At 44.5% G+C, this 17,753-nt stretch overlaps 1 protein-coding gene and 1 pseudogene across 1 annotated transcript; one reads left to right on the top strand and one right to left on the bottom strand.

Moving 5' to 3' along the window:
- Nucleotides 1-597: 597 nt before the first annotated feature.
- TRIM45 (tripartite motif containing 45) lies at nucleotides 598-16,726 on the bottom strand. Its single transcript, XM_035097339.2, has 7 exons — nucleotides 16,470-16,726; nucleotides 14,284-14,774; nucleotides 11,816-12,549; nucleotides 9,296-9,425; nucleotides 6,348-6,462; nucleotides 4,145-4,271; nucleotides 598-2,924 (listed from the first exon to the last, which is right to left on the bottom strand). The coding sequence occupies exons 2-7, from the start codon at nucleotides 14,772-14,774 to the stop codon at nucleotides 2,773-2,775; spliced, it is 1,749 nt and encodes a 582-aa protein (XP_034953230.1). The 5' UTR covers nucleotides 16,470-16,726; the 3' UTR covers nucleotides 598-2,772.
- On the top strand, nucleotides 10,955-11,404 carry LOC118075393 (large ribosomal subunit protein uL15-like; annotated as a pseudogene).
- Nucleotides 16,727-17,753: the final 1,027 nt, after the last annotated feature.

Raw genomic sequence — 17,753 nt, forward strand, 5'->3', positions numbered from 1 at the left:
TCCCCTACTTTAAGAAGACTTCATATCCATGTACCCTTTAATGTGCTCCTTTTTATCCAAAGACTAATTAGTTTGATAGGTAAATAAAACTTGTTCCCCCGCTTCACATTCCTTCATTTATCTTGGCTTTTTTCTCTTGGCTTTTCCAGTTCAGTATTTTTAATATTCTTGATTCTCTTTAAATTCTCCATCTTGGTATTTTTCTGAGTTTTCAGTTTAAATATGGCTTTGCTAAACTCTTTTTGGGGAAGCACTTTCTCAAATTTACTGTCCCTGTGTTATTAGGGTTAAGTCTTCTTTGATCTTCTATTTTCCTTCAGTTTACTTTTAATTCAAAATTTAATGCCTCTCCTAACACTTTTTAGGAACAAATACCTGATTAAGATATATGTGTGCAGTATTTGAAATCAATTACAGCAGAGATCACAGGTGAAAATGGCCTATGTCCCTTTTAAAAGTTGTAAATGATGAATTTCAGCAGAGTGAAATCCCTTCATTTACTCTAAAAAACTAAACAAAAACCCAATAGTTTTGAAAAATAATCTAACCTAAACTGGTTTCAGTTGCCTTTTTAAACCTGTTTCATCTTCCCCAGCCTCCCTCTCCTAATCCTTCTGCCCATTAGCTGCTTCCGCTCTGACCAGTGAGAGGACTAACACCAGTATTATAGCCAGGGACAGGCTCACTCACTGGAATGCGGCTCGCTCCTTCAACCACCTGTTGGTCATAAGAACACATCAAAAAGTCCCTTGCAGCATTAATACAGTGTGTGCAAATGTCTTTATTTTTGACATGGGGTCACTTCAGGGCTTTGATGGGAAACGAGTGTTTTCTTTCCAAATTAATACATTCTGGAAATACAATGGAAATGAATTAGTAATCCACCCAAATCTCATGGATTACAAACTACAGGAACATGACCTGTACAGGAAAATAAGGGAAAGGCTATGGGAAGAAGGGCTGGCTTGGATCTCAGTGGACTCCATTGAATTCTATGGAGCAAAGCAAATCTGGCTGCAATCTGGGGCACAGCTGGAAAGGACAGCAGTTGCTTCTCATTCCTGATACTTATGCTGATGCAGCAGATCCCACCAGAGATTAATGTGGGAAACCAGAGGACTGGAGTGACATGAGCTGGAAAAGCAGGTATAAACTTTTTCAAACTGGTTCAGTTTTGCCAAGCTTTCCTGCTATGCTGCCTTGGGCGCTCAAGAACAGCAGTTTATCATGTCTGATCCACCATGCAGCACAATTTTATTTATTTGAAAATAATCTTTATTTGATTCTGCAAGTGTAGAGAGCTATAACAATACCAAATAAATATCAACATTTAGAGATTTCTCTGAATTTCTAGACTTCCCTCCATCCCCTCCTTGGGTCTGATTCTCAATGTTTTCAACGGTATATTATTTCATTATCCAAATTTTAAATCTGTCCATATTCTGCATAGTACTTGTTACAAGTGTTATTAAAATCCTACTGTTTTTGTCTGCTTACAGTGGCCTCCTAAATAAATTATTAAAAAATTCCCATTCTTTCTTATTTTTTTTGTCTTCTTGGTTCCTGAGTTTTCCAGTTAGTTTTGCCATTTCAGCATAGTCCATCAGCTTGGTTTGCCATTCCTCTTTGGACGGGAAGCACAATTTCAATGTTGTTCTATGATGTAAGTTTGACTGCCACTGAAAAATTATCTTAAGGGTTGCGTCCTGAATTTTAGCTGAAGTGGGGTTGAGGGAAAACCTAAATCATGTTTTCACCCTGTGGTTAAAATCTCTGGTTGCCTTGGGTTCCCCTTCCCACACCATGGTCAACCATTCTTTGTTCCCCAAACTCTCTTCCGTGAGCAACCTAGATCTCATGGAGGCAACTTCCTTCATACCCAGAACATTTTGTGAGTGTAGGGAAATACCTAGTCTGAAAAGCTTACCAATAAGCACACCATTTGGAGTCAGATGCATTCAATTATAGAGCAAAGGGGGGGGGGCTTCTCAGCTGGGACTCCCTCTCACAAGGGAGAACTCTGGATGGCCTCGAAATAAAACAAGGATGGGCAGTTGGGGAGGCACTAATTTGGAGCAGGGTTTCCAACCTGTTAAAGCACAGTGCAGAAAATATGACGTTGTATAGTGTAGGCTAAGATGCAGACAAGGAAGGAGGGAAACCCTTGGTATTCATCCCAGGAAATGGCATGGGAGAAAGATGCCCCTTTGCACCACAGCCTGTGTTTATCATCCTCATAGCTGATATTTGCAGAGTTTTAAAAGTGTACAGAACTGCATTAATGTACCATAACCTCATCAATTTTGGCCTAAGCCTTTGCCTGCCCTGCCCTGGAGAAAGAAATTTTCCTGCCAGATTGGGCCTTATGCATGTTTATGTGGGCTGAGGGAGGTCAAAGATCTCCCCAGGAGAACTTATGTTCCTGTTTCCGAAAGGGTTCGGCACGCATCAAATTTGACCTTGGGTGTAATGATGCTTTTGAAAACATACAAACCTTTTACTGGATATTGCACTTCCTGGCATAGTTCCAGCAACTGAGCTACTTTTTTCAGTAATACAATTCCCAGAGCTTGCCCCAATCACACACACACACACACACACACACACACACACACACACACAAATTCTCACAAACAGTGCAAAGGTGGGATAGAAGGCACTTTTTTTATTTTGACATGTCTCATCTTCTCAATCCAGGAAATTCTCTGGCAGCTAGTGCTGCTGAGTAACTCCTTGCGGGCTGAAGCCTTGACGCCTTGCCAGAAGCCCCTTTTAGAGCACCACAGTCCTAAGTGGGCTCCTTCCCAAGGTCTCACCAGACGGCACAATGGAGCACTCGGAGGCTTCAGCTACGCTGCCACAGCAGGACCAGTGAGGAGCACCAGGGTGGCCCTTGTGTCCGTGACCACAGCCCTGATAGCCACCTGTCCATCGGAAAAGAAACTGTTTTACTGGTTAGAAATGCTATCCAAGGAAACTTGCTATTTCCTGCACTTTGGGCAGTGGTTCTCAAAAGGTGTGGAGTGCTGCACTGGCAAGTGTGGCAGGAAGATTCAGGAACAATTAGAAAAGAGAAAGGCTTCTTTCTGTTGGTGAGGAGATGAGAATTTGTTTGTCTCAAACGAGACATAATATAAATGAGATTACCCAGCAAAAGCAAGCTCACACTTCTCACTGAGCTTGTCTACATGCTTAGGTACATAGCAAGAGGATTGTTTATAATTATATTTTGGGAATGATACAAGTTCTTATTCAGCTGTGTTGTTTTTACTTTCTGGGTGTCCCATAAAGTTGTTGTGCTCTATATTACAAGCCAGGCACTGCTTGGAGTTGTTTATCTCCCCTGCTCCCTCAATGTATTTCTTACCAATAAAACACTTGCTGTGGTGTGAGAAAAAATTTATTCAGAAAATGTGACCCAGAGGAAAAAGTTTGAGAACCACTGACTTCAGGTCATTTATAAGCAGAGGAGATAAGACTATATTCAACCTTGTACACAGATGAAGGTAAAGCAGGAAACAAAAAAAGAGGTTGAAAGCAGCAGTGACACTTGAATCAGGGATTCCTGAGTTGCACCTCAGCCTGTTAGCCACCTCCCTACACAACTCTCAGGATGCAAAAACATCTCCAGCAAAATGGCCATAAGTGTAATAGCACAGATGAAAGATTCCAGCCACCATCATTGTAAAACAGACACCCAAGCTTGTAGATGGAAGGCAAAAGCTATTCTCGGACAAGACGGATGAATTGAAATCAATTATATATCCTTTGTCTGCATGATCATTTTAATTTCCACAATCTGAAAAGCCTGATGGCTGTACAAATCGAATGAGCCCCATTTTTGAAGACCCATGGTCCTCAACGTGGGGCAATTTGATTTTTAAGGCTGGGAATTCGAGAATGAGTTATTAACAGTTAATGGCCTTTCAAGCGTCCTCCATGCGAATAGGAGTTCACTTTTTGAATAGTAAGAATTATATATTATTGCGGGGGGGAGGGCACCAGAATTTTAGAGATGCTTAGGTGGGGCATGTCCAAAAAAAAGTTGGGAAACACTGCTGTAGACCATTAAAAGTTCCCTGGAGAGAGAGATAACATTACAACTGTGCATGACCCAGTAGCTTATGGGGAAGCAGTGACTTACCAGGCATGACTCCTGCACAAGCGCACTGAGCAGCCTTCTGCCCCCCACTAGAGCAGAACGTGCAGCAGTGGAAGACGCCTCGGTGTGGGCGGAACTTCTTCTTTACAATCATGGTGAAGGGGGAGCCCTGCAGAGAGCAAGTTGTGAAAGGGACAGATTTGCATGTCATACTAAAGGATAATATGACATCAAAGGTTGTAGCAGCAGGAGGTGTTATTACAAGCCTTACACTTACTCTGAGTGGGGGAAAGGACTAGCAACCATTTTCTAAAACAGTATAACAACAGCAGCAGCAGCAACTATTATTATTACTATTATTATTATTATGCCACCCATCTGACTGGGTTTGCCCCAGCCACTCTGGGTGGCTTCCAACAAATTAAAACACAGTACAAATTAAAACACAAACTTCCCTATACAGGGCTGCCTTCAGATGTCTTCTAAAAGTCAGATAGCTGTTTATTTCCTTGACATCTGACAGGAGGGCGTTCCACAGGATGGATGCCGCTACTGAGAAGGCCCTCTGCCTTAAGTAATATTTACCAATCTTAAATACAGTGGAACCTTGGTTGTCGAACGTAATCTGTTCTGGAAGACCACCCTCTTCTTCTTCTTCTTCTTCTTCTTCTTCTTCTTCTTCTTCTTCTTCTTCTTCTTCTTCTTCTTCTTCTTCTTCTTCTTCTTCTTCTTCTTCTTCTTCTTCTTCTTCTTCTTCTTCCGCGATCACTCGTAGCCGAGTAAGATTGTCTTCCATGAACACAATTTTAACAAGGGGTCCGTAAGTGACCGTGGAGGCCACAATTCTGGATCCACAACAAGACCATTCTACTTCTGAAACGTTCAACAACTGAGGCGCAATGGGCGGTCAGCAAACTCAATTGAGAAATGTGCCTCGGAAGCTGTTCGAAAACGGAAGCAATTACTTCTAGGTTTTCGGCGTTCGAAAACTGGAACATTCAGCTTCCGAGTCACTCAAAAACCGAGGTTCCACTGTATATGTGTGTAATGCCTGCAGGGTCATAGTCCTTTGTACACAACCACACTTTCTATGTATTTATTAAAGTGTTTGTATAAATTATGCTGATGAGTTGTGTCAAAGAGTGGGTATGTACCCTCTGGGCCCACTCATGTTGTTGTGGTTCTCTGACAATCAAACTTGTCAACACTTTCCCCATGTATACTTTCTTCACGACAACGAAAGGCGATATGCCTTTAGATGTTTCCAAAGCCCTTAAACCAATGAAAATGGAGGCAACATGTTCTGTCCCCCTAAAGTCCAAGGGATTCATCTAAGGCAGTGACTATCAAAGCCAGGTTTGAGGAAGAAGTGCCTCGAGCCCCCCCTTTGATAGCTTGAAGCTCAAGCCAACTGAGGCTCTGAGAAGCCCCCTCAGCCATTCCCATCCCTGGGCAAGCACTGAGTTCAGAAGTGCCTTAAGCTCCAATCCTAACTCCTCTCTCCTACCTCTCCATTCCTGCTCTTGCCACGGGTCTGCCCATTTTTGGTTGACTCCCCAAAATCAGCCACAGCCACAAAAGCTAGCAGAAGTGTTACCGTATTTTTCGCTCCATAAGATGCACTTTTTTCCTCCTAAAAAGTAAGAGGAAATGTCTGTGTGTCTTATGGAGTGAATGCGTGGTCCCTGGAGCCGAACTGCCCAGGGGCTAAAGGCAGATTGTGCTTTTTTTTTTAAGAAGGGGGAAAGAGAGTGTTGAAAGGACCCGCTCAGCAGCTGATTGCAAGAGATCAGGGACCTAGCTCCCTTCCCGGCCCCGCCCAGGCCCCTTGCCCAGGCCTCAATTGTTGTCTGCAGAGGCAGGCTGCTTGTTTCCCCAGTGACATGTGACTGGCTGATTAGATTATCTGTCTGGAAACTGTAGAAATGGGTCCCTTTCCCTTCCTAGAGAAGCTGCAGAACTGTGAGTTGAACCCCATAAAAACAGGATTTTTCCCCTTTGCAAGGTAAGCTCAGCAACTTTGAGCTGATCCTCAAAAAAATGGAGCTTTCCCCCTTTGCAAAAGAAGCTTCCTCAAATATTTAATGGGGGGGTGGGGGTGGCAAAGGCACCTAGGCCTCTAGGAGTTGGCTGCTATGCCTAGGACAATTCAAGAAAGCGAAATATTTTTTTCTTGTTTTCCTACTCTAAAAACTAGGTGTGTCCTATGGTCAGGTGCGCCCTATGGAGTGAAAAAATACAGTACCTGTACATGTTGACCTCTGACAAAGACGCAGACCTTGTACTTGCCCGGTTCCTCAGGGATGTAAGAAATATGGTATGTCCCATCTTGGTTGTCACTTACGCTGGCCTTGATGACGCTGGATTTAAGACAGTAAGGAAAGAAAAATAATTGCTTGGCATGCAAAAATAAGAAGAAGTTTGTACTGTATAGAGACTTTGACCCAGTGACTGATGAAGTTGGTGATTATTTTAAGAGGTCTCAAGTAGTGAGTTGCTTAATAGAATCGAGGATATCCCACAACTGGTATTTTTGAACCACGGGTGAACTTCTTTCCAACTTCAGGACCTGAAGAGTCAATCTGGATGTGATGGTGGTAGACCTGTGTGTCAGAATCAGGTCATTGCTGTAAAGCAGAAATGAAGACTGGATTTGAAGTATACTACTGGTGACTGGGGAACATTATTCCCATCACTAGACAAATCTCCACACCTGTTTTCTTCAAGATAAAGAAGCAGTCAATTCCATGAGAAAACCAGTTGAGGAAAGGCAGTTTTGGATGAGGAAAAACAACAACACTACAGTGGTACCTTGGTTCTCAAACTTAATCTGTTCTGTAAGTCCATTCCAAAACCAAAGTGTTCCAAAACCAAGGTGCACTTTCCCATAGAAAGGAATGCAAAACAGATTTTTGAAAACAGCCCCTAAAACAACAATTTAACATGAATTTTATTATCTAATGAGACCATTGATCCATAAAATGAAAGCAGTAATCAATTTACTGTACTATAAATTAAATAAGACAGTATTGTAGATGGTAAACATTATTATCCACACAGTCACAAAAACAAAAACGCAAAATCAATGGCAAAAACAAAAGCGCCAGACGTAATCCATTCCGGAAGTCCGTTTGACTTCTGAAATGTTCAAAAACCAAGGCCCAGCTTCTGATTGGTGCCAGTGCCCTGGAAACAATAGCTGACAGCCGCATTGGACGTTCAGCTTCCAAAAAACATTCGAAAACCAGAACACTTACTTCTAGGTTTTCGGTGTTTGTGTACCAAAGCATTTGAGAACCAAGGTACCACTGTACAAGGAAAGGATTCAGTGCTCCTTTCCTATCTGCCCTGGGTGAATATTTTAACCAAGTCCCCAGTCCCTAATACTGATTTACAGGAATTTGGCACCACGTGTTAGTTTGGACAAAGGGGTACTTATTGTTGCTTCTCTATGCATGTCAAAGCACAAGATTCCTTCTTTAAATGACTGCAAATTCCTTAGACACAAAAACACTGCTCTGTAAACCTGAACTCAGAAACCAGCTTTGAATAAGCTGTGAAACAACAAGTTTTCTTTTTGCATATCTGCAATGAATTACCCTACTGGAATGTTAAGCACATTTAGAATCCAGCTCATCAAAGGCATGACATGCTTGGGAATTAATAGATTGAAGAATAAAGTATAAAGCAACTCCAAATTTGATATAACCTTATGAGTTTTTAAATACAATAGGAATACATTATACTTCTGAATATATGGGAACTTTTTGGTATTTGGGCCACAGTGCTCTGAAAAAACTTTATAATGTCTTCTTGTTGTACTAAAAGGTCTGATGGACCGATTTGGATACTTTGGTTGAAAGATGTATTAGAAATACATTGAATTGATGAAAGCCTTAAATCAATAAGTCTCACAATGGAGTGTTTCCATCAGAAACTGGACTTGCTAAATTAATCCAATTTTAAAGGTGTCATCCAGCTCTTTGAGACTCAGGGAGCTGTTCATCACAGCCAGCTTACCTCAATCAATGCCAATACCTACGACTGGTTTACTCACATGAACAGCTACGTACTATCAGATGATGACTCATAGAAGGAGCACAAGCATGCCTCCCACCAGCAAAGGATTCCTTTTGGAAAGACAGAAGGAAAATGCCTAATACAGTGGTACCTCTACTTACGAATTTAATGCGTTCCGAAGGCACATTTGTAAGTCAAAAAAAATTGTAAGTCGAATCCCATAGGAATGCATTGGGAGAAAAAATTCGTAAGTAGAATCAACCCTATCTAAAAATTCGTAAGTAGAAAAAATCCTATCTAAACCACATCAAAGATGGCGGATGGAGCTCCATTCGTAAGTAGAAACATTCCTAAGTAGAGTTATTCGTAAGTAGAGGTACCACTGTATATATTAATTTGGAGTCTTTATGCCTTTCCTACTTATTTAATGTATTTTTAATTTTTGTTGGAAGCCGCCCAGAGTGGCTGGGGAAACCCAGCCAGATGGGTGGGGTATAAATAACTTATTATTATTACTACTACTACTAACCATTATCTTGAGGCAGTTTACAACATATTTAAAGTAAAATAAAATAGGCAAGAGAGGCTAAGATGGGGCAAAGGCAGTGGGTTTTTTTCTGGGAGAACGCAGGGGGGCGCATACCCCTAAACATTTTGTGAATCTGAGTTTGGCCTCATTGAGGGGCAGTATTTCAATATGAGTAGGGAAATGAGAGTACCCCTAAACCATAGCTGCCAAGTTTTCCCTTTTCTCGCGAGGAAGCCTATTGAGCATAAGGGAAAATCCCTTAAAAAAAGGGATAACTTGGCAGCTATGCCCTAAACATTTCTAGTTTTCAGGTGTTCCAGTTGCCACTATGCAGCTGAATATCTTGACCTGGAAATGGCTGCTGCAACCACCAGATGCAAGTCGCTCCTCATTGGCTGATGCTCATGTCTTCCTGTTTATTCACTATTCAAATGCCCGTATACTCCTAAATTAATGCAGGCTGCCGCAAATCTGCATGCATCCCTTCACCTGTGCTCTCGGGTACGATTCTTCCGCCAACGTTCTGATTCTGGCAATTCACCTCCTTACCCTTTTCGTGCTCATGAACGTACCTGTGGAGGGACTCTTAAAAGGAAACGTGAAACAGACCGAAGCGGACAACACTTTGCAGAATAGCTACCAACCAATCCTTCCTGTCTTTATGGAAAATGGACACCTGGACGGGCTCCCCTCCTCTGTCCATCGGCTCATCGGAAGCGTCCTTGCAGACCAGAGTGAAGCCGGCAGGCTTGTTCTGATGAGTGCTGCCGAGATCTGAAAAAGCAGAGCAGAGCAATTGGGAAGAAAATGCGAAGAGTCGTCCTCCCTTAAATGACTCTGCCCTTTCTTCCTCACTACTGTCCAAGGCTTCCGGCAAGCTTCTACCCAAGATGATGTACCTGGGGACTGAACTTCAGGTGCTGTTCTGTGCATGCAAAACATGTGCTCTGCCACGGAGCTCCAATGCTGCATTTAAACAGACGTGTAAAGACATTCTCAGGTGAGAGATCTTCTGAAACAACAAGGGGACACTAGCACCACCCAAGGCATGCTGGAGAACAGCAACAACTGACAAAAGATAGATATAATATATCACAAGGACAAGAAGAAACACTATGGACAGAATAATTGCCACACACAGGAATGAGAGTTTGAATGCTTCCGCTGTAAGCGTAGAAATCATTCAATGTGTCAATACGAATGGAAGTCATTAAAACTGCAGCTGCGATATAAGGGGTTGGGATTTGGACTGGAGCGTGATTGAAATTGATAAGATCTTGGAACACAGAAATAAAGAAAATCATCAAACCATTAGTTCAAGAAGGATACTGACAAACTGGAACGTGTCCAGAGGAGGGCAACCCAAATGGTCAAAGGCCTGGAAACGATGCCTTATGAGGAACGGCTTAGGGAGCTGGGTATGTTTAGCCTGGAGAAGAGAAGGTTAAGGGGTGATATGATAGCCATGTTCAAATATCTAAAAGGATGTCATATAGAAGAGGGTGAAAGGTTGTTTTCTGCTGCTCCAGAGAAGCGGACATGGAGCAATGGATTCAAACTACAAGAAAGAAGATTCCACCTAAACATTAGGAAGAACTTCCTGACAGTAAGAGCTGTTCGGCAGTGGAATTTGCTACCAAGGAGTGCGGTGGAGTCTCCTTCTTTGGAGGTCTTTAAGCAGAGGCTTGACAGGCACATGTCAAGAATGCTTTGATGGTGTTTCCTGCTTGGCAGGGGGTTGGACTGGATGGCCCTTGTGGTCTCTTCCAACTCTATGATTCTATGATTCATTAATTCTAGCATGCGGGGGGCCACCTAAATTGTATAATTTGGCATCTCAATGGTGGGTATTATTAATTGTATTATAATTTGGCCATCCTGTTATAATGAAGCTATTATTTGATTGTTGTAATTGAAAACTAAAAAAAAATATTATTTAAAAAAGGACGACATTCTCAGGTTAACAGCCTCCCTACAGTGGCAGGGATAGCCACCAACTAGGATCTCTTTAAAAGAAGATAAGACAAATTCATGGATTGGCTACTGATGGCTACTAGCCACGATGGCTGTGCTCTGCCTCCACAACTGGAGGCAGCAATGCTTCTGCACACCAATTTCTGGAAGCCACAGGACGAGAGACTGCTCTTGTGTTCAAATCCTGCTTGCCGGTTTCCCACAGGCAACTGTTTGGCCCCTGTGAGAACAGGATGCTGGATTAGAGGGGCCATTTGCCTGATCCAGCACGCTCTTCCTATGTTCTTTTTTTTTAAACAAACTTTTTGCCTTTCCTTCTGGGAGCTGGCAAGATGCCTTCAAGACTGAGGAAGACCAGGAAACTGCAAGGTCATGTCAGCCACAGCCATGGTCGTATTGGTAAGCATAGAAAGTATCCTGGAGGACGTGGTAATGCTGGAGGCCTGCGCCACCACAGAATTAACTTTGATGAATACCATCCCGGTTATTTTGGAAAGGTTGGTATGAGGTGGAATTACCATTTGGGGGGGAAAACAGCACTTCTGTCCAACAGTCAACCTGGATAAACTGTGGACACTAGTTAGTGGGCAGACAAGGCTCAAGTATGCCAAAAAATCAGGCCGGATTATCACCTGTAATTGACGTTGTGCACTCAGGTTATTATAAAGTCCTAGGCAAGGGCAAACTGCCCAAACAGCCTGTACAGTAATTGTAAAAGCAAAGTTCTCCAGCAGAAGAAAAAATAAAAAGTTGGTGGAGCTTGTGTGCTTGTAGCATAAGCACTTTTCTATGTGCTTGGATTTAAATAAACATTATTTCAGCTAAAACCAACAACTTTTTTTCATAAAGCAAACTTTTTATAAAAGAATGGAAATGGTTTATTGAATGTTTACAGATAAATTGTAAACAGATTGGCAGAAACATTGGCAGAATTATTGTAATAACCTGCCGTTTCATCAGAGTATATATTTATAAAGTAGATGAATAAATGAACAGATTAAGTTAATTTGGATATGCAGGAGGTATTTACAATAAATTTGAGGAACTGCAGAAAGAGGTGGAAGGAAGTCAAGTTTTGAAATGTTAAAATGGCTGTAAAATTATTGAAATGTATAAACCTGAAAATTATAAATAAAATTTTGAAAAAGGCTCTAACGATGTTTTTATGCTGCTACAAGCCATCTCCTTACCTGCTCCTTGAAGGACACACTTGGCTGGATGAGCTGCTTTGTTGAGAACGGCCCCAAAGATTTCATAGCCATGGTATACGCCGGCCTTCTTTTGAGGAGAGAAGTGGATTCTGTCGTCTGCAACAGGGTGGGTATTGCAGTCCATGTTGGTTAGCTTGCTCAGCCGGTTCTCCACCACCCCTTTGGTAAGGAGGATCTCAACGTCTGAGCCGTTGGTGAGCAGGTGCTCGGTAAACTCCACTCCTGTCTGCATATCCAGGAACAGCTGGAGCAGCTGGGCTTTCTGCAAATGCAGCAGGCTCTCCTTTTGCACCTTCAGCTCATTCAGAGACTTGAGCAGCCGGTCTCGGTGCTCTTCGACGGCTTTCACGTACCCATCTGCAAAAGCGCAGATCTCTCGAGCCACGCCTTCTACGTGGCTGCTAAGGGCGCTGCCCACCTCTTCAATACGGCTGAGCGCGCCTTCCAGAGTTCTCATGTTCAGCTGAGTGATCTTCAAGAGCTCCCGAATGGCGTCTCCGTGCTTATGGATAACGTTGCTGGTGAAATTGTAGGGATGCAGCCGGTGTTTACCCACCACACACTCCTGGCACACAGACATGTCGCACTGCTCACAGAAGAGCGTCAGCTCCTCTGAAGGGTGCAAAAGGCACTGGATGGGCTTCTCAATGTGGGTGTAGCCCTTCAAGTCCTGCAGCTCCACAACAGGGTGGGAAGCGGTTTTCTTCTGCCTCCTAGAAGTGTAAGGTGTAAAGTTCAGCCGTCTATGCATCACCAGAAAACAACATCCGCAAGGCACAAGAAAAACCATTCCTATTCACACACTGGGAACAGTAATCCTGATTACAGTCATACAGTGGTACCTCGGTTTATGAACACAATTGGTTCCGGAAGTCTGTTCATAAACTGAAGCGTTCATAAACTGAAGCGAACTTTCCCATTGAAAGTAATGGAAAGTGGATTAATCTGTTCCAGACGGTCCACGGAGTACTCAACCTGAAGCGTACTTAACCCAAAGCATGGGTGTAATTGGTTCCGGAAGTCTGTTCATAAACTGAAGCGAACTTTCCCATTGAAAGTAATGGAAAGTGAATTAATCCGTTCCAGATGGGTCCGGGACGTTCGTAAACCGAAAATTCGTAAACTGAGGTGTTCATAAACCTAGGTTCCACTGTACCTTGGTTTAAGTACACCTCGGTTTGAGTATTTTCAGTTTAAGTACTCCACAGACCCATCTGGAACGGATTAATCCACTTTCCATTACTTTCAATGGGAAAGTTTGCTTCAGGTTAAGTACGCTTCAGTTTAAGTACTCCACGGACTATCTGGAATTGATTAATCCACTTTCCATTACTTTCAATGGGAAAGTTCGCTTCAGGTTAAGTACGCTTCAGGTTAAGTACAGACGTCCAGAACCAATTGTGTTTGTAAACTGAGGTACCATTGTACTGATTACTGTTTGGGGGGGCAGGGGGTGGGCAGGTGTGGAGGACTCCCTGGTCCTGAATGGAGTAACTGTTCCCCTGAAGGACCAGGTGCACAGCCTGGGACTCACAGCTCTCCATGGAGCCGCAGGTCAGTTCTGTGTCCAGGGCAGCTGCCTACCAGCTCCATCTGGTATGCAGGCTGAGACCCTACCTGCCTGCAGACTGTCTCGCCAGAGTGGTGCATGCTCTAGTTATCTCCTGCTTGGACAACTGCAACACGCTCTACATGGGACTATCTTTGAAGGTGACTTGCGAACTACAACTAATCCAGAATGCGATTGCCAGACAGGTGACTGGGAGTGGCCGCTGGGCCCACTGGTCCTGAAAGACCTACATTGGCTCTCAGTACATTTCTGAGCACAATTCAAAGTGTTGGTGCTAACCTTTATAGCCCTAAACTGCATCTGCAGTATAAAAGAAATAAAGGATACTGTATCATTTTACCTGCAGGTGGGAAAGCAGCTGAAGTAGCAAAATGGCAGGGAGCAAAGGGCCAGGAGCCTCTACCCCACTTCTGTAGCCTTTTCACTGCCTTCTAATTCTGTTGTTCAGTTTAAAGGATAAAAGTGTGGGGGGGGGGGCTGTCCAAGTCTCCTTCATGTTATTCAATGTGATTGTAAAATGGGCATAAAATGCAGGAAGGTACCACAAAATTATGTAGGGTGACTCTATAGCACTGTCTGGGCAGCTTACCTTCCAAGTCCCGGACTGCAGAATCCGGGACCGGCAGCCGTGTGACACCGGAAGGCACGCCTATGCACTTCCGGTCATGCGTAGATGCGACTTTTGAAGCCGGCGGCGGCCATTTTTTGTGCCCATAGAAGGGCAAATCAGGGAAAAAAATGGCCGCCGGCAGGAGAAAATAACGGAGAAAAACAGGAGACAAAGTGATACGGGGGACCACTGGGAAAAGGTAAGTAAAAATGGGGGTTTCCCGGGGAAAACGGGGTACTTGGCAGCTATGCTGGGCAGGGCACGTACTTGTGAGCTTGGCAGCAAAACTGGCAAAGGCAGACCCGGCAGGCCTGGCAGTGCTTCACAGCTTCTCCATCCATGCAGAGGTCACATGCTAAGCCAAGGCCTTCGCCCTGCAAGGTCTCCAACAGCACCTCTTTCCGAGCCATGTGATCGGTGGTCAGGTCTTTGATCCCTCCTGGTGGCAAATCCACCTCAGCATCACAGACAGGACAGAGGATGCTGAGCAGCGGCGATGGTGGCTGCGGCTGCCGGAAGCTCTGGAGACAAGGGCCTTCTGAACTAGAGTCTGAGTCTTCACCTGGCAAGCCCAGATCTGAAAAGGGCTCCAATAGCTCCAGGCAAGCTGTGCAGAAGGTGTGTAAACAAGGCAGTATTTTAGGGGCAGAGAAGAGCTGAGCGCAAAGTGGGCACTTGCTTCTAGAACATTCCTTTGCCTCAGGAAGGGCTTTCTGCACGCTAGTCATCTCCTCTTGTAACCCCTGAGTGTTAGACATCTGGAAAAACAAAGAACAATAACTTTTTAATATGGTAACAACAACCATTATTATTATTATTATTATTAATTGAATTTATATACCACCTTATACCTGGGGGTCTCAGGGCGGTTCACAGAATAAAAACAAGATATAAAACCACAAAATAGATGATAAAAATAAAAAACAACAATCCAATACAGTGGTACCTCGGGTTACAGACACTTCAGGTTACAGATGCTTCAGGTTACAGACTCCACTAACCCAGAAATAGTACCTCAGGTAAAGAACTTTGCTTCAGGATGAGAACAGAAATCGTGTGGCGGGAGCGGGAGGCCCCATTAACTAAAGTGGTACCTCAGGTTAAGAACACTTTCAGGTTAAGAACGGACCTCCAGAACGAATTAAGTTCTTAACCCGAGGTACCACTGTATTCCTATAATAATAGGAATTAATACACAATATGATCAGAAAATCATTATTGCTCTTTAAAAACAGGAGGAGGAAATACAAATAAAGTATTCCCCCACCCTACAAAAGGAAGAAGCCCTCAAAGTCCCAAGTTATTCCACTCTATTTACAGCAAAGTATGCTTCACCCAAAATATTCATGAAAAAAGCTGGCTTCAGGCACCAGGCCTGATGGCAGACCAATTCTTGTTACACAAAGATGTCTGCAAATGTCACATGAAGGCTGGCGACATCAAACCTGCTGTATGGAAATCCCTTGCAGACAACCTCAGTGCCTGGAGGCAGATAGTCAGATTGTACAGTATATCCACAGCAGTGACCAGAGGAGGAATGAGTGCTTGGGAGAAGCACACAGAGAGAAATGCCATGTTGCATCTGCCCCAGCTGCAACAAAACATGTCCCTCCCATATCGGTCTCTACAGCAACAGCAGATTCTATAACTCTCTAACAGTATTTGAACCGCTCCAGAAATGTTCTTGCTGTATTAAGTTCAAATTGATGTATTTGTGTTCAGAATAAAGCTGGGTGTATGTCAGGGTGTGTGTGTGTGTTATAATAATTCTGCAAATCTGAAGACCCCATTGAACAAAACTGAATGCCCCCTTATGTCACAAGAGCTTTGGTTACACCACTGGGAGTCAGAAGGGATCGAGTCTCTTATCCCCACCCCATACTGCCCAGTTACTGTTTTAGGGAGCTGCAGAGGGAAAGCCATGAGTTGGCCAAATTGTCTCTCACTTAGAATGGGCTCTAGCCCGCGAATGCTCATGACATACTGCCCTTAAGAAGCCACAAAACGTTGTCTTCGCTTTATTTTAACCATTTCATAAGCGTACAGAGCAGAATTTCCCCGGCCCTGTCTCTAATTGTGATTTGTCCTTTCAATTGCAGAAGACCCGAGGGCACAGAGCGAGGACTCCATTCCATCCTGACCCTGGACAAAGTCAGCGAGGGCCGACCACCTAAACCGATGAAACGCAGGCCCGGCCCTGCCTCCACAAACTCAGTGCCCTGCCCTCTCCCGGCTGGAGCGAATCAGCCCGTTCCCCTCGCTCGCCTTTGGCTCCCCTCCTCTCCGCCCGAAATAGAGTGGCATTTCACTTCTCCCTCGCCCGTAAACGAGCTTCGTTCCCCATTTCTTGGGTGTCGCCAAGTGGCAGGAACAGATTCTCGAGGCGGAGTTTCTCTCCGCTTCGCTCCCACCCTAGAGAGCTGTTCCTCCTCCACCCTCCGTTCCCGACTTACCTCGAAAAGTGGCGTGGGCTTCTCAGAGAGGTTTCAGGCCCGTCAGCTGCCCGTTTTCCTTTCCTTTCCTTCCCTTCTTTCCTTGCTTCCCTCCTCTAGAAAGAGAAACCGTTCACTTGGTTACACACGGAGCGCGCTGGGCTGGAGCAGCTGCGCCCTGCTTTACGCACGGCAAGGCGCGCCTTGGCAACGCGGCGCCGCCGCCGATCTGGGGATCTCTAGAGATCTCTGGAGAATGTGGGAGCGGGTGGCGGCGCCAGCGACGAAACACATGGCTGGCTGGGTAGGAAAACTGGGGCGGGGGCTCGGATTTAGCGGAGGGATAAGGGCGAGAAGGCCCGTCGCCAGCAGTTCTCTGGTGGGGCGCATCAGGTTACACAAAGACTGGGTGGGCGAAGCAAGGCTGAACGGCTGGAACCTAATTTTGGTAGCCTAATCAATAATAATAATAATAATAATAATAATAATAATAATAATAATAATAATAATACTCCGCCCATCTGGCCAGGCCTCCCCAGCCACTCTGGATGGCTTCCAACAGGATATTAAAAACACGATAAAAGACCAAACATTAAAAACTTCCCTGAAAAGGGTTGCCTTCAGATGTCTTCTAAAAGGTAGTTGTTTATTTCCTTCACATCTGATGGGAGGGCGTTTCACAGGGCTTGCTGATCAGAGTCCAGGGCTTGCTGATCAGAAGGTCGGAGGTTCAAATCCCTGCAATGGGGTGAGCTCCCTTTGTTCGGTCCCAGCTCCTGTCCACTTAGCAGTTCGAAAGCAAGTCAAAGTGCAAGTAGATAAATAGGGACCGCTCCGGCGGGAAGGTAAATGGTGTTTCCGTGTGCTGCTCTGGTTCGCCAGAAGCGGCTTAGTCATGCTGGCCACATGACCTGGAAGCTGTACGCCGGCAAGCTGTCTGCGGACAAACGCCGGCTCCCTCGGCCTGTAGAGCGAGATGAGTGCCGCAACCCCAGAGTCGGGACCTAATGGTCAGGGGCACCTTTACCTATCTTCCTTATGTCTGCTTGCACCACAGGGCAAAGTTAACATATTGTTGCCAACTGACCAGGAAGATGGTCACCCACAGCATACCTAATAGTTTATTTGCATTGAAACCATGTGCTTACGAACACTTTTCAGGACAAATGGGCAGGAAAGCCCTCGACCAGGGAGACACCACTCCTTACCAGTTTTAAAGGCCGACAGAGCTAGACCAAAGTAATCAATGTAAGAACGTGCATGAACTGAAATAGGGGAAAAACAACAACAACCCCCTCCATTTGA

Source organism: Zootoca vivipara, chromosome 16 (assembly GCF_963506605.1).
Source record: "Zootoca vivipara chromosome 16, rZooViv1.1, whole genome shotgun sequence".
NCBI classification, from domain to species: domain Eukaryota; kingdom Metazoa; phylum Chordata; class Lepidosauria; order Squamata; family Lacertidae; genus Zootoca; species Zootoca vivipara.